This window comes from Mustela lutreola, chromosome 2, assembly GCF_030435805.1.
Source record: "Mustela lutreola isolate mMusLut2 chromosome 2, mMusLut2.pri, whole genome shotgun sequence".
NCBI lineage: Eukaryota > Metazoa > Chordata > Mammalia > Carnivora > Mustelidae > Mustela > Mustela lutreola.
In genome coordinates this window covers 9528471-9545812 of record NC_081291.1, presented here as the reverse complement: position 1 = coordinate 9545812, position 17342 = coordinate 9528471, and the positions used below count along the sequence as shown (strand labels likewise).

At 47.9% G+C, this 17342-nt stretch overlaps 1 protein-coding gene across 6 annotated transcripts in view; it reads left to right on the top strand.

Moving 5' to 3' along the window:
* Nucleotides 1–17342, top strand: part of CACNA1A (calcium voltage-gated channel subunit alpha1 A) — a 286734-nt gene that overhangs the window by 14325 nt on the left and 255067 nt on the right. For all 6 annotated transcript variants that reach the window (XM_059160169.1, XM_059160170.1, XM_059160168.1 and 3 more), the window contains exon 2: nt 2930–3243. In XM_059160169.1, the coding sequence (XP_059016152.1) occupies nt 2984–3243 (260 nt within the window). In that variant the 5' untranslated portion in view covers nt 2930–2983. The remainder of the gene's footprint in view (nt 1–2929; nt 3244–17342) is intronic.

Genomic DNA, 17342 nt, shown 5'->3' with positions numbered 1-17342 from the left:
CCATCAAGGTGCTTCAACTGTGCCTGGTCTCTAGGGTTTTAGCAAAGTGATAGGTAATACACAACACACCCAAACTGTCAGCTAGATTCTTTTTTTTTTTTTAAATACTGATGCAGTAATAATTTTTTTTTTTTTTTTTTTTTTTTTTTGGCAGGAAGGGTCAACCCCTGCAGGTAGAAAAGGAACCTGATAGCAAGGCACGTGAATCTACCTTCTGTCCTCAGCTTTATTTCTGTAAAATGGGAAGGAAAATGCCTTCCGTGAGTGTGCTTATAAAAGGAATAACAGAATTTGTTTTCCACACAAAGAAAATGTACGCAGAAAAACACAAAGACTTTAGAAATACACAATTGCACATGTTTTAGAGTAAGGTTTCATGAGAGTAAATTGGAGTGTAAAGGCATCGTGAAGGATAGATCTATTAAACTCCACCATTTGAAAGATTTGGAAAAAACTCTTGTCATTAAACTGATAATGAACTGATCTGCTTAGGAGGGGCTAGGAGAGCACTTTGGATGCTTCCAGCAGGATGAGAGGAGATAATTGGGGGTTGGGGGAGATAAGCTTCCATCCCCACACCTATTTTATTTATCTGTTTATTTTGGCAATCCAGAGGTGGCCTGAACCCATCTCCTTACACCTCTGGGTGTTAAGGTGACTTATACTACATTTGTGCATGAGATTCAGCCTCCTAACTCTATTTCATTCATGCTAGCCTTCCAGTGGGTTTGCTTTTCTTAGTCAGATGCAGAGTGGCTAGTGGTGGGGACTTTTCAAGTGGCACAAATAAGTCCGAGGTTGAAAATATGATGCTGGGTGAGGTGGGCATTCCAAAAGTCATGGACTGTCTCACTCCAGGAGGAAGCAAGTAGAGTCACCCCCATGGTCCCCAAGGTCCCATAAGCTCTGCCCCATTGCATCCCCACCCTCCTCCCTTCTACCCTCTCCTCAATCCCTAACAACTGCTAGGGCCTCTGCATTGCTCCTTGAGCAAGTCACAGGACCTTTGCACCTGCTCTTCTTTCTACCTAGAAAACTCCTCCCTTCAGATACACACATGACTCCTGCATGACTTTCTTATGACCTCTGCTCACATGTCTTTCCCTCAGTGGGCCATCTCAGACCTCCTATTTAGTACAATAACCAGCTCACCCAACACTTCCTTTATTATGGACTCAATTAGGTCCCCCATTCTTATATTGGAACACCAACCCCCCAATACCTCAGAATGTGGCCGTATTTGGAAAGAGAACCTTTAGAGAAGTAATTAGAATAAAATGAGGTCATACAGGTGGGCTGTAATCAAGTGTGACTGGTGTCCTTGTAAGAAGAGGTTAAGACAGAGACATACACTGAAGAGAGACCATGTGGAGGCACAAGGAGAAGACAGCCACCTACAAGCCAAAGAGAGGGCTCCAAAGAAATCAGTGCTGCCAACACCTTGATCTTGGACTTGCAAGCCTCCAGAATTGTGGGGAAGTAAATTTCTGTTCCTTAAGCCACCCACTCTGTGATACTCTATTATGACATCTCCTGCAAACAAACACACCTTTCCTGATTAATTACCACCATACTTTGAGCCCCTAATCTCTACATAATGTACTTTTTAAAAAGTGGGTAGAAGAATAAATGAAACAAGATGGGATTGGGAGGGAGACAAACCATAAGTGACTCTTAATCTCACAAAACAAACTGAGGGTTGCCGGGGAGAGGGGGTTGGGGAGAAGGGGGTGGGATTATGGACATTGGGGAGGGTATGTGATTTGGTGAGTGCTGTGAAGTGTGTAAACCCAGTGATTCACAGACCTGGGGATAAAAATATATGTATATAAAAAATATATGTTTATAAAAAATAAAAAATTAAAAAAAAAATTCAGCATACATCTGCCCCCCAGTAGAACGTCTGTTCCACGACAGGAGGATATTTGTCTCATTCTGGGCTGTGTCCCCAGCTCCCAGCAAGGGCTCTTCGACAGAGGCTGCCTCCCTAGCGTTTGTTGAGTGAATAAGTGAGTGAAAAATGGAGACAAAGATCTAGGGACTCTGAGTTCCTCCAAGTGCTCTCTGGTGCTCAGTAGCCACCTGCTATATGTGTGAGTGTTGGGAATCCTGTTCCTTTTTTCAAAAACCCAGCCAGGTGACAAAGAGTGGGCACACCAGATAGACAGCCACGCCCCACGTGGATTTTATTTATTTATTTATTTATTTATTTATTATAAACATATAATGTATTTTTATCCCCAGGGGTACAGGTCTGTGAATCGCCAGGTTTACATACTTCACAGCACGCACCATAGCACATACCTTCCCCAATGTCCATAAGCCCACCTCCCTGTCCCATACCCCCTCCCCCCAACAGCCCTCAGTTTGTTTTGTGAGATTAAGAGTCACTTATGGTTTGTCTCCCTCTCAATCCCATCTTGCTTCATTCATTCTTCTCCTACCCCCTTAACTCCCCATGTTGCATCTCCACTTCCTCATATCAGGGAGATCATATGATAGTTGTCTTTCTCCGATTGACTTATTTCGCTAAGCATGATACGCTCTAGTCGTCCCACGTGGATTTTAAAGCCGACCCTTGACTTCGCCCTTTAGGTTTTCTAAGTCACTCTGTGACGCTCACAGGCCCGGGAACTGGAGAGCCGTGAACAAACAGGGTCCCGATGACCCATTTTCCAGAGGGGAACACTGAGGGGCCCAGCCATCCACCGTTCCGCCCTCTGTGGTGTGTCCCTCCATCAGGGTGCGGCGGTTGCCGGGCAGCTCCCGAGAACCGGCTTCCCGCCCGAGTTGCCAAGGAAATACTAAACTCCGCTCAGCCGGCCCGGGGGCCGCTCACTGAGTGGCCACCCCCGGGCTCCCTTCCCTTCTGTCCCCGTGCACTGCGTGCCGCGCTAACCCTCCGCCCGCCCTCTGCTCTCTCCTCTAGCTGCGCGCTGTGCTGGAGGCCGAAGACCCTGCGAGTTCTGAGCGAGGTCCATGGATGTGGAAGGCCTCCCGGGTCCCGGACCCCATGTTCTCCCCGCGCAGTTATGACGCTCTGCACGACGGCGGCTCGGGGCCCCCGGGTGTGGACCGCACGGCCAGAGCCCCACAGGACGCGCGGGGCCCCTGGATGAGCGGCGGCTTCCAGGGCCCCCCTCTGAAGCGGCGGGGCGGTGTCGTGGACCACCGGGATGTCATCTTGGCCCACCAGGCGCACAAAGTCCACAGCACCCCCCAGGCCAGAAGGAAAGAATGGGAGTGAGTACGCGGGGCAGACGGGCTGGGACACGGGCGGGGGGCAGCACCCCCCAGGGACTGCCGTAAGCCCTTGCGAACCCCTGCGCAGCCCAGCGCGCAGCAACACAGGTGTTGGGGTAGGCGCCCCAGGCCGTCCGCGGAGGTCCCTGCGCCGGGGTCTGCGGCGGTCCCCTCGGACGGGATGGCCAGTAGTAACGATGGGAGGCATTCCTGAAACCGGCTGAGAAATGCTGTTTTCAGGGAGTGGGAGGGGTGGGGAGCGGGAGTCGCATTCCAATCTCAAGCGCTGAGACCAAACCCGAGGGTTTGCAGGCTGGAGATGAAGTTTATAGTGCCGCAGAGAGGGGGGCTGGGGAAATGTGCTGGCTCTGGGGACTCCCGTCCTGGGCCCTCTCCCTCTTTGCCAGTGACCCCGAAAGCGGATCTTCTCCTAGGAGTCGCCTTAGGGAGGAAGGGTGGGCATTGAGCCGGCTCTGTTCCTGTGATCTTGGGCAAGTGGCCTCCCTGGGTTCTTACCCTCACCGTGAAATCGCTCTTTCTAGGAGGACATCGAAGCAGTGGGTGTGAACCTTTCAGTCCCAGGTACAGAAGGAAAGCTGGTGTTTTTTTCCTTTTTCTTCTTCTCAAGAGCTTCTTTGGCAAAGGCTCAGAACTGGGGTGGACTCCTGGACAGACAGACCTTAAGAAGGTAGGATTCTGAATACAGTTTCAGGGCGACTGGAACGGAGGCTGGCCTGGAGCTAATCACTCCTGGGGACCCTGAAATCCCGCCTCCCACCCTCTCTGGGCTCCATCCTGTCTGACCTCTGGGAAATTAGCAACACGGTCTCCAGCGCCACACAGGGCTCTCCACCAGCCTTCCCTGGAGTTTTTGTCTGCTGGGAGGAAGAGCTGCGTTATAAATGCCAGTTGGGTTTGGGGATGTGTTGGTGAGGGATGTGTAAATAGAGAGTGCGATGAAAACTCATAGAAAGGGGGTGTAAGTTGGCCTCTGAGGCAGTTTCCTGAGGTTAGGCTGACATCTGGTGGCATACTGGGGCATCATGTAGAAAGCTTTATTTTCCCACAGTGTGTTCCTTCTGATTTTCTCCTCCCCACTCACCTATCTAGCCTCCTACCCACCCTCCTATCCTTCTATCCATCCATCCATCCATCCATCCATCCATTCACCTGTCCTATTTCTATCCATCCACCCACCTACCCATCCGTCTTTCCATCTGGCTATCTGTCCGTCCACCCTTCCTTAAATAACTAGGGTGCATTTAATGTCTGCAGCTGTGATGTCCAACACCCATCTTCTCTCATTCCCTCTCCAGAACTTGCCTCTTCTATCCTGTATCTTCCCTCCTGAGTCTCTGTTTATTTCCATTCTCCCATTTCCTTTTATTTTCCTTTTGAAAAGAAATTTGATTCATTCTCCCAGAACCAGGGAGGCTGCTTTAAGGGTTTAAAGTGAGTTATTTCTGCAGACCGCTGAAAAGACACTTTTAGAGAAAGGAAAAGTGTCAGTGAATTAAAGAAGTTAAAAAAAAAAAACAGTCCCTGTTGGCCAAGGAACATGATCATTATAACTTATAATAATAATGGCAGCTAATGTTTATCAGGCACCTACTGCTTGACAGACATTCTATGATTTGTTGCCTCCTCCTGTTCTGCCACGTAGTGGATTGCCTAATTCATGGGTGAGAACCAAGAAGCTGGGAGAAGTAAAGTTATGTGCTGGGGGCCTCCCAGCTAGAAAGTGCAGACCCAGGGTTCGGACCCTAGGGTTGTTGGCCTCTAAAACTCAAGTTTTTTTTTTTTTTTTAACCTTTTATTTATCTATTTGAGAGAGGAGAGAGGGAGAGAGAGCACAAGTGGGGAAGGGGGGGGCAAAGGGAGAGGGGAAAGCAGACTCCTCACGGAACAGGAAGCCAGATGCAGGGTTTGATCCCAGGACCCGGAGACCATGATCTGTGCTGAAGGCAGACGTTTAACCAACTGAGTCCCCTAGATGCCCCCAGAACCCAAACTCTTACCTATTGGCCAAAATGGAAGTGGTGGAGATTTACTTTCAAATCACTCAGAAAGAAAGTCATTTGTATCAGGGAGAAAGAGAGAAGCAGCGGAAGGAGGGGTCTTCAGATCAGGAGACATTGATTACCCTGTCACTTCCACCACGACCTCCTTGAATGGCCAACTCGTGCCTCAATCTCCCATTGCTGTTGCTTTCTAGGACCATATGAAGATTCGCAATCTTTATAGCCACGAGCTCCAAACTGAACTCCTACCCCACCAGTAAAACAGACATGCTTTCAGCACATCATAACATATATGTTTTCATTTATTTGTCAATTATGTAAGTATCCTGCTATATTTATCATATGCCCTATACAATTATGTACATAAAATAGAAATGTCAAAAGAATGACACACCAATGGGAGACATTTTTTTTTTTTTAAGATTTTTGTTTATTTATTTATTTGACAGACAGATCACAAGTAGGCAGAGAGGCAGGCAGAGAGAGAGGAGGAAGCAGGCTCTCTGCCGAGCAGAGAGCCCGATGTGGGGCTCGATCCCAGGACTCTGGGATCATGACCTGAGCCGAAGGCAGAGGCTTTAACCCACTGAGCCACCCAGGCGCCCCAAGGGAGACATTATTTTTAAGAGGTTTTTTTTTGTAATTTTATTTATTTTTAAGATTTTAATTTATTTATTTGAAAGAGATCACAAGTAGGCAGAGAGGCAGGCAGAGAGAGAGGAGGGCACACAGGCTCCCTGCTGAACAGAGAACCTGATGCGGGGCTTGATTCCAGGACCCTGGGATCATGACCTGAGCCGAAGGCAGAGGCTTAACCCACTGAGCCACCCAGGCGCCCCTTTTTAAGAGGTTTTAATTTTTGGAATTTAATTGTACAAAAGCTCCCCTGCTCTTGAAGTTTACTTTCACCTTTTGAATACTGTGTTTGTCAGAGTTCTTACTTCTGAACATGTTCAAACACGCTAAATAGAACAGTGAACCCCATGTACTCATCACCCAAATTTAATAAGTATCAGAATTTTGCCAGACTTACATCATAAATCCATTTTTGTCTTTCTTATTCTCTGAGCTATTTTAAAGCCAATCCCCGACCTTATATGATTTCACAAGCTTCAGATGACATCCCTAAACCACACAGACATTCTCATACTCATATCCCATTGGCAGAATTAACAGTGACTTTTAAAAATATCACCTAATTTCCACTCCTCATTTAAATACCTCCACTTGTCTTTTTACAGCCAATTTCTTTGCATCAGGAAGGTCTGTGTGTTGCATTCAGTCATTATATCTTTTAAAAATATTTTGTATTATTTATTAGAGAGAAAGCATGAGCACAGGGAGGGGCAGAGGGAGAAGGAAACTCTCTACTGAGCAGGGAGCCTGTTACAAGGCTCGATCCTCGGACCCTGAGATCATGAGCCAAAGCAGACACTTAATGGACTGAACCACTCAGGTGTCCCTACTTCTTTCTTTTACCAATATTTAGGACACCCTCTCTGTGCTCAGCTCCGTGGGGGATCTTGGGGACCCATCAGTCAACAGTCTGCTCTGGCCATAATGATGCTGTCCACCTGCAGGAAAACCCAACAGGAAACAAATGGTGACCAGCAAGAAGAGCGAGGAAGAGGGTCTCCCTGGGGAGCATTTCCAGGCCAGATCTCATCCTGTGCCAGCGAACCCCTATAGGGCCTCCTGAGATGCAGGTTCCCATCCAGCAGGGCTGCAGAGGGTGCCCTGGGACTCTCCATTTCTTTTTAACAGGCTCCCACGTGAGGCAGGAGGATGGTCTCAACAGCTAGGTTCTGAGTCATCACCACTGTCATGGTCATTGTCAAAGAACAGAGGGCCCGGGTGGGAGAATGGGGGGCAAGGAGAGGAGAGCCCAACAAACTGCAATGAAAACTGGGAATGATACTTATTATGCTGTGAGGATAGCGACCATAACCAGTGTCTGTGGAGCACTTACTATCTGCAGGGCATGGCCCCAAGTGCTTTCTATACATTAACTCATTTAATCCACATCACCACTGTTCTAAATAGAAGGTGCAGAGTGGCATGATTTTCCAGCGTTTCTGTGCTCCGCAACTCATCCCGGGCACACAGCAAGCTCGTGAAGCCTTGAGTTGTTGGTGGTATTACTGTGCCATTAGGTCGCCCCTTATGCAAATGGGCAAGCAGGTCCCCAGGGTTACTGAGGCATCTGGGGCCTGTCGGGACAGGGTGACAGGATCTGGGCTCTTAGGCCAGAACTGGCTGTTTCTAGGACGTCGGGATTCAGGCTCAGCCATCCTGCTGGGGCTGGGGTGGGCAACCTGCATCGTCCTGGTCCCTGGAGCCTGAGCTGAGATGAGGGGACGTGCCAGGTGAGGAAGAAGGCAACTCCAGTTCTTCTAATTCTTCTTTTTTTTTTAAAAAAAGATTTTATTTATTTATTTGACAGACAGAGATCACAAGTAGGCAGAGAGGTAGGCAGAGAGAGAGAGGGAGGAGGAAGCTCCCTGCTGAACAGAAAGCCTGATGTGGGCTCGATCCCAGGACCTTGGGATCGTGACCTGAGCCAAAGGCAGAGGCTTTAACCCACTGAGCCACCCAGACACCCCAACGCCAGTTCTTCTAGTGAATCCATTTTCTCATTTACTCTCCACCCTTGCCCCCATCTCTTTCATCTTCAGTACACAATAAGCTAGTTCCAGGGCTTTTGGCGGACAAATTAGGATTATTTAGGATTATAGGAGACTGTTGATAAAATGACTAGTGCCACTGGACCCCAAGGTGGCATGTTTAACCCACATGTGACCTCAAGGGTTGCTAAGATGGATCTGGGTTTTCTGCGGCTCATAACTCACTTGGGTCAAAACCGAAGTCCTCCCTAAGGCCATCATGGTCCTGTGTGATCTGCCTGTCACGTCCCTGCTGTCACCCCTTCCTACCCTCCTCCTCACTCACCCTGCTTCAGCCACCGGGACCTCTTCACTATTCCTCAAACACATCAGGGCAGGCCTGTCTCAGGACCTTTGCACTGGCTGTTCCCTCTGATTGGAATAGCTTTTCCTCCCACACCCATATGGCTCCTTCCTTACCTCCTTCTAGCATTTACTTAAAGGTTACCTCCTCAGCGAGTTTTTCCTCACCACCCTGTTTAAAATTCAGCCTCTATATGTACCTCCTCCTTCCGACTTACTTTATTTTTCTGATGAGCACTGATAACCAGCTCATAGTTATTACACCTTTGGCTTTTTTTTTTATTTTATTTTTTAAGATTTTTTATTTATTTATCAGAGAGAGAGGGGGGGAGAGAGCGAGCACAGGCAGACAGAATGGCAGGCAGAGGCAGAGGGAGAAGCAGGCTCCCTGCTGAGCAAGGAGCCCGATGTGGGACTCGATCCCAGGACGCTGGGATCATGACCTGAGCCGAAGGCAGCTGCTTAACCAACTGAGCCACCCAGGCGTCCCACACCTTTGGCTTTTTATCTTGTTGATTATTTGTATTTTCTCCACTAGCTCCCCGAGGGCAAGAATTTTTGCCTGGCGTGTTCTTTGCCGGGTGCCTAGCTCACAGTGAGGGAGCCCAATCTGACCAGACACTTATTGTATGGCCCAAGGGCTATGAAAGGTTTTCATATGTTTAAAGGGTTGAAAAAAATTCAAAAGAAGAGTAACATTTCTTGATATGTGAAATTGTATGAAATTCAAAATTCAGCGTGTGTTAAGTTTTTTTTGGAATGCACCTTGGTTGGTTTACACACCTGTGGTCCTGAGGCTACTTCAGCATCACAGGGGTGGAGTCGAGTCTGTAACACTCTGGGCTGCAAAGCTGAAAATAGGCCATTTTCAGGAGTCTGTGGGCCCCTGGGCTGGAACAGTCGGCCTTGGTGGTGGCCTGGGCGATAGGCCAGGGGAGCTGGGTTCTCCCAGACAGTCACCCCGCTCGTTTGCTGATGCCACGACTAGCCACCAGGTGGCGCTGTGGTTCCCAAGCAGAGCGTAAGCGAGCAGCCCAGAGTGGGAGGCGGTCCGCTCACCTTCCCAGGTACTCATCTCCCGGGCTCATTCTTCCTTCTCGGTGTTCTTTTCTTTTCTTTTCTTTTCTTTTCTTTTCTTTTCTTTTCTTTTCTTTTCTTTTATTTTCTTTTATTTTCTTTTCTTTCTTTCTTTCCTTCCTTCCTTTCAAAAAGATTTTATTTATTTATTTGACAGAGAGGGAACATAAGCAGGGGGAATGGGAGAAGGAGAAGCAGGCTGATGCAGGGCTTAATCCCAGGATCCTGGGATCATGACCTGAGCTAAAGGCAGACACTTAACGACTGAGCCACCCCGGCACCCCCCTTCTCAGTGTTCTAAGAAATGGAAGGAAGCCCCAAAGCGTGAATCCAATTTTCATCATGTGATACTTCATCATTACATATATGGCAGTGTCTTTTTTCTTGCAGAAAGGGGCTGGTAAAGATGAATGGGGGGAAGGGATCTTGGGGTTTGAAGGGTTCCCAGAGGGCTGAGGGCTTCAGGTGGGTCCTGGGGTCAAGTGTGGAGCCCATCTGGCCTTGGGCTGGGGTGTGGTTGGCTACCTGGACTGGGAGCCAGATGGCAAGAGTCCACATCCTAGCTCTGCCCTCACCGACTCTGTCACTCGAGAGGAGGGTCATTCTTCTCCCTGTGTCTCAATTTCTTCATCTGTAAAATGGGGATAATCACGCTTGTTTCTGGAATTCCTACAAAGATGAAATTTAATGTATCATTATATGACGTTTAAAAGAGTTTAAAACAATGCAGGCACGCAGTGAGCCTTGATACCAGTTTGCTATAGTCCCAGGAAGGGTAAACAGTTAAGCACTCAGAGGCCACAGTTTAATAGTTAAAACAAAACAAAACAAAACAAAACAATAGCAGGTTGTTTAGACATCACAATTAAACCAAATTTGACCTTTATAGACCTGCCTGGAAAAACGGAGCATTTTTTTTTTTCCTTCTTTTTAAGGGAGGCAGCTGGACAGTTCTAGCCTACTTGATATTTAAAAAAATATAGGTCTGGTCCCAGGGAGTTTCTTTTTCAGTGCGGCTGGCTGGTTTTTAGTGCAGTAAGACCCTCTTTTTGTCCTCTGAAGCAATAGCAGCTTTGGCTGTAGTTAGCCATGGAGGGCCTGGGGAGCATCCCTGCTCCATGGTGCTGTCCCCCTCCCCCACTTTGCCCTCCCCATCCTTTATGATCTATGATCTACCAGGTTTTCCATGCTCATTTTTGGAGCCCAAGCAGCTTGTGAACAAATGACCCTCAGAGTTACCTTCTTGTCTATGGTCGATTCCAGTCTTCTTTCCTGCTTCCAACCCTCTAGAAGTCTGTCCTTTTGACACCCCAAGGTTCTCTCAATAGTGTCTGCACCTGTGCTCTCCAGATTGTCTGCACTTCTTCCCCCTACTTCTCATGCCCCCTGCTCCAGGGAGGGGAACCATCGGTTTCATCTTTGAATAAACTTCCACCATGACTCTTCTCCCTTCAGTCTAGTCTCACTGGCCTATCTTCTATTCCTGGCATTTTCAAGTAGTGTTTGTACCTCAGGGCCTTTCCACTTGCTGTTGCTTCTGTCTGGAATGTCCTTGGCATGGCTGCCTCCTTCTTGCATTCCAATCTCAGCACAGATGTCTCAGCACAGGCCCACACTGTGGATCACATCAGTCTGTTCATTGCCCGCCATTGGGTGTTTCCATCTAAACTGGACTGCCAGTGACATGAAGGCAGGACTTTTGTCTTCCTTATCCACTGCAGTGCCCCCATTGCATAGAAGGTACCCGTATTTGTTGAGTAAATTGATCCCTGGGAACCTGAACATCTATAGTGATGACCTCTCTTTGTCTCTGGCTTTGAGATCTGCAATCTCTTCGAGCCAGTGAACATCTTTTTCTCTTCAGTTCTCAATCCAGGGCATCTTTTAATTCCAAGTCCTGTGTGATGTACCCAGGGGGTTTTACCTGATGGAGGAGGCAGACATGCAGACAAGCGACTGTACACATCACCCAGGGAGTACACAGAGACCAGTCTTCATTTATCCCACAATCACCGTGGGCCTGGCCCTGGGCTAAAGGGCTTTGGCATCATCATCTCTCCAAAAAGAACCACATCAAGTATCTTCTCTTTGTCCCCACTAACCTCTCTCTATGGTTTGCAGCAGGAGTCAGCAAGCTACTCCATCTCTCAGGCCAGATATGGCGCACCACTTCTTTCTGTAAGTAAAGTTTTATTGGTACATGGTCATTCATTTACACACGTTCTGTGGCTTCTCTCACATTCCAAAGGCAGAGCTGAGTCATTGCTGCAGAGACTGTACGACCACATGAACCCCAAAGCTGAAAGCATTCACTCTCTGGCCCTTTATAGTAGCTTGCATCCCAGATTTTGAGGTTAGATTTTCATCTCTTAGCCACGAACTCATTTCAATCTCATATGCTGCTTGAAGACATTGGGGTATCTATTTATTTTTGTTATTTATTAACAAATTTTGTTATTTATTAAGCAGATGCAATGGGCATCCTTGTAATAGGCATTCTGATACTTTCCTTTAACTTTAAGAAAACCTTAGTGAGTTCTTTAATTACCCTTTCCTTCTTTTTAAATCAGGAAACTAGAGCCTAGAGTGGTTAAGAAACTTTCCCAAAGTCACACAGCTCAGAAATGACCTTCTGGCTCCATTGGGTTCATTTCCAAAAATCGGGAGGCCTTTTCCTCCAAGGCCAGAGAAGGGCTGGGACCTTCTTTCAGTCATTTAAATGTTCACAGCTGTCCCCAAATGCCTCCCCAAATGGGGAAGCATCTGAAGGAGTAACACGAGTATGTGGGATTTTTCAGCAGACATGTGTGACTGAAATTCTTTACAAACTGACACGGTGCCCGTGTATTGGGTCTGTTGGCGAGCCCCCTGGAACACTGTGGAACTCTTCTGTTCCTTCTTAGAATGTAGATGCTCCATTTCAAAGAGGCTTCATCAAATAAAGCCAGGCTGGAGAGCTCCTTGGGTTTCTCCGTCACAGAATTCAGACCCTTTCTTGTGTGTTTTCTTTCCTGGCCTTTACCTGACATGCCAGCTTGGCTGGTTCCCACAAGGGCAGCCAATGGGCTGACCCATTCTCTTCAGATCCATGTTCATGATCTCCAGTCCTGAGTCAGGCCTGTGTGCTAGACTCTGGCTGACCACCGCAGGTTAGCAGCATAGTGGAATCTTGGATTTCTTTGCAGGGGGAAAGGTTTTTGGTGACGGTATGGCCATGTGGCTTTGGCTGTCCTACAGGATAATCAGCAGCAGATTTTTTGATTCTGCCAGCCCTCATGGCCTTGGCACCCATCATCACCCCTGCTAGAGCATGGATATCACTGGACTCACCAGAGTTTCTCATTTGGCAGCCTGGAGTGGGGCCTGAGAATCTGTATTTCTCAAAAGCTCACCAGGATGCTGCTTCTGGTGGTCCAGGGTCCACACTTTGAGAAGCATGGCTTTGGGTCAGTGGTTCCCAACTTCCGCTGCACATCAGGATCGCCTGGGAAATTGTAAAATCCCCGATGCCCAGGCCATCTGTACCCCCCATTAAATCCCCCTCTGGGGCTTGGCATTTTCAAAGTTTCCAGGTGATTCTAACATGGAATCCTGCTTGAGAACCAAGGCCCCAAGGTCATCGATTCTCATTTTACTTACGATATACTCCGAGGAGGTTTCTAGGTTTATACACAACTTGGAAACATAACATCCACTGGGGGATTAAAAAAATAATGTCTAATCCATTCCTAAGCCAACACAGAATTATGCTCATATGATTCACGGTTTGGATTCTTATTCTTTTGGCTTCAATGATCTCTTCTCTGTGTATTCAGATATTCAGCTGGGACACATTGGTACAGCTTATTGTTAAAATATTAACATATTTCCATACCAGTTAGTAAATAGCCTTGAGTTTCCCTCCCCCACCCACCAGGTCCCTTCCTGGGTCTTCCCACACCTCCTGATGATCCACGTTCCAGCGGTGGTGCCTCTTGCTGGTTGTTAAGTATTTTAAAATTTTGTCCAGTGCATTTGACCTGCTTGCCTGTATGGGTACCTCGAAGGCAGACAGGGGTCTAGAATAGGTCGGAAACCTCTGAGCCATCAGTCCACATTGGCTACCTTTGAGACCCTCCCTTGCCCTGCAGGATCCCTCCAGCTGGTGATTGTGTCTGAGACATATTTGGGACCCAGGAATCTTTGGGGAGGACTAGAACCTAGAACCCCAGATGCCCCATGCATCCTTCCACTCTTGGGGGAACAGTCAGTCTGGGATTTGTATTTGGGGGACCCCCCTCCACATCCTCCCATTTGCTACTCTCAAAGGCACCTTCCCCCCACCGCCATCTTTGGGCACCTCTGGTATCATTTCCTGACTGAGTTCTGGATTTCCTAAGAGACAAGAGAGGTGTTGACTTCAAGGAATGTTTCTTCTGAGGCAGGAAACCACAGCTTCCTGTAACAGAGAAGGCTGTGTTGGAAGAGAGGGGTGAGCAGAGTTATGGGGGTGCATGGGTAGGAGAAATAGTCTGGGGAGTCAGGGGTGGGTCATAGAGATGGTGAGGAGGGTTTCCTGTGGGTAGAGGATGGGGAGCGGGGCTGGAGAAGCATGCCACAGGGGAGGATCAGCAAAGACACACCCACGAGGAACACTTTGCAGACTGAGGAAGTGCAGGGACCCCTTTTCAGAATTTTAATTTTAAATGCATAAAATCTGGGGTGCCTGGGTGGCTCCGTGGGTTAAGCGTCTGACTTGATTTTAGCTTAGGTCAAGATCTTGGGGTCCTGGGATGGAGCCTACCTTGGGATCCCCATTCAGTGTTGGGGTCTGCTTGAGTTTCTTTCTCTCCCTCTCCCACTCTATCTCTTTTAAATATATAAATCTCTAAAAATAAATGCATAAAATCAAACACAAAGAAGACTAATTATAGTGAAAATTAGTAACCAAAATACCTGAACCAGTGGTTTGTCATACTCTTACAAATATGCCTCTTTAATAACACGTGAAAACCCGTGATCTAGTGACAGGCCTTACAATTTTGGGTAGTGATGGGAGTAAATGGTATTTCAAGATCTCTGCAATCATTGTAATGTGACATGGAAGTGTGTTTGCTGTTGATGACAAAGTCACAGGAGTTGTTAACACTGTTAATACTACTGCAATTCTTTGCCTCCGTTCATAATTTCAGCTAGAGGTAGTGACAACTAGGATGTGACTTTTTTCACCAAAGTCACAGACTCCCTGAATTAAAAACAAGTTAAGTCTGGGGTCCTGGGATCGAGCCCCAAGTCAGGCTCACTGATCAGTGGGGAGTCTGCTTCCTCCCTCTCCCTCTGTGTTCCCTGCCCCCGTCCTGCCGCAAATAAATACATAAATAAAATCTTTTTTAAAAAAAAAAAACAACCCACAAAGCAAATTAAGTCCAACTTCATCTAGGGAACAAAGGAAGAGGTGGTTTCAGAGGGAACTCTGGAGTTTCTTATTTGGGGATGGTTACCCAGGAGGCTGTCAGAAGTTAGAGGATAGAACAGAGCAGGGAAGAAGGAGGTAGAAGTAGGGACTGGAGGAATTGTAACACGGAGCAGAGTGGTTAAGCCTTTGGACTTGGGAGCCAGGGTGCTTGGGTTCAAATCCTGGCCCAACTTCTTACCAGCTTTGTAATTGTAGTGTGTCAACAGCACCCCACTTCTGGTACCAAATCTAGGCTCCTTTAGTTACTGGACCAATATTATGCACCCCGGTTGACACATTTGTAGAATGAGGATGACAAGTGCGTTATCCAGTGTGATGGAATAATGGGTGATGGGACAGGAGTATCTTAGAAAAGGTGGTCAGGGATGGCCCATCTGGTGAGGTGACGTTTGAGTCAAGTCCTGAATGAGGGAGATGAGCCACCCATGCAAAGTTCTTGGGAGAAGGAAGTTTCAGGGAGTGAGAACAGCAAGTGCAAAGGCCCTGAGGCGGGAGCATGCCTGGTCTGTCTGAGGACCAGCAAAGCAACCGGTGTGGCTGGAGCAAGGTGAGTGAGGCGGAGAGTGGTGAGAAATGCAGCTGAAGGAGTTGGTGGGCGTCAGCTCCTGTGTTATATGTCAGAGATATGAGGGTGAATACTTCCCAGTTGGTGCCCTCAGTGAAATCCAAGACATAGCCATAAGCTGGTCCAGTGAGGTAAATACTTTAAGAGATGTATAAACAGAGGGATTAGCTACAGCTTTCTAAAGGTCTCCTGAGCTGAGACCTAAGGATAAGCAGGAGGTCATTCCAGAACAGAACAAGAACAAGGAGGCATGATCCTTGGAGCTGCCTGGAAGAACCAGCTAAGGAGGTTATAACCGCATCATGAAGAGCAAGGGAAGCTAGTGTTCCAAGAAGGAGAACGGGGTCCACAGCGTCAGACCCAACTGAGAGATCAAGTGGACAGAGATAGGGAGCTCCAGGGGAGCAACGGCTGAAGAGCCAGATCCTGGGTCATGTGGTGTGGAGTGGGGATGGGGGTGGGTGGGGGGGCAGCTCCTCTGTTCTCCTAGTCCTGGAGGCCACGTCATCAGGACATGGGAGTCACGTTTTGACTCCTCTCAGTGTGTCACCGAGCATTTTCCATTCTTGCTTTGAAGTGTCTTGTTCATCCTGCATTGGCGGGGATCTAACAAGCCTGGTTCTGACGCTGAGTTCTGGTCTTCATCAGTCTCCGTGCCCACGGCCAGACCAACGTCCTGGCCATTTTCTCAGACTGTTGCCACCTCTTAGGAGTTCCATTCTTTTTTATTTTATTATATTTATTTATTTTTAAGTTAACCTATAATGTATTATTTGTTTCAGGGGTGCCGGTCTGTGAATCATCAGTCTTACACAATTCACAGCACTCACCATAGCACAAACCCTCCCCAGTGTCCATCACTCAGCCACCCCATCCCTCCCCACCACCCCCCAGCAACCCTCAGTTTGTTTCCTGAGATTAGGAGTCTCTTATGGTTTGTCTCCCTCTCTGGTTTCCTCTTGTTTCATTTTCCCCTCCCTTCTCCTGTGATCCTCTGTCTTGTTTCTCAAATTCCTCCGATCAGTGAGATCATATGATAATTGTCTTTCTCCGATTGACTGACTTGGCTCAGCATAATCCCCTCTAGTTCCATCCACGACGAGTTCCGTTCAATGCTGCCAAGCCTTCCCATCTGAGTTTTCATCAGACATTGACTCTGCTCCTGTGTTGTCCCAAGCACCGAGCGAGCAAGGGGTCCGATGGCGAGTGTTAGCTATTTTGCAACAGTTTTGCAAAGTCAGCTTGGCGGAGGTGTTTCCTCTTGGGGAGTTTACAGTCTAATGGGAAGAGCAGTTAGGAAGTGGAGATCATCATAGGCACCGGTGATATTGAACACTGCTGATACGGCTGGCCCTCTGCCTCCTCCATCTTGAGGATAAGCCTTGAGGATAAGTGGAGTCTTGAAAGTCCATGTGGGTCATGCCATGATCCCTACTTCCTGCTGTGACAAGATGGACTTCTGTCAACCTGGGTCCAGATCCCAGCTTCCTGCTCCCATCTTGAACATGCATCCGGAACCAGACATGAACGTTGGTTCTGTTAAGCCACCAGGGCTGGGGGGCGTCTGTTACGGCGGCACCGCTGGGCCATTCTGACTCTGATCGCCGCCTTCCTGACTGCCCCAGATACTGCGCGCTGGTCTCTCTTCTGCTGTGTGTGATCACATTCTTCCCTTCACTTCTAATTCCTTCCCAAATACTATCGATTCTTTAAAAATAGCTTCCGCAAAGCCTTCTTGAAACTTCCATAACATTTACAGTCCCTGCATCACTATTTAACACCTAGTCCTTCGCTGTGGTTATTTTATTGCTTGTTTCTCTCCACCTGTATCCCAGGACGACAGCCCTCCGCAGGCAAAACTTTGGTCCGTCTGTTGTATCCCAGCATCTAGAACTTCCAGGGAATCCGTAGGTGTTCAAAAATTTTTTTTTAGAGATTTTATTTATTTATTTGCGAGTGGGGGGTAGGGAGAGAATCTGAAGCAGATTCCATACTGAGCACAGAGCCCCCATGCA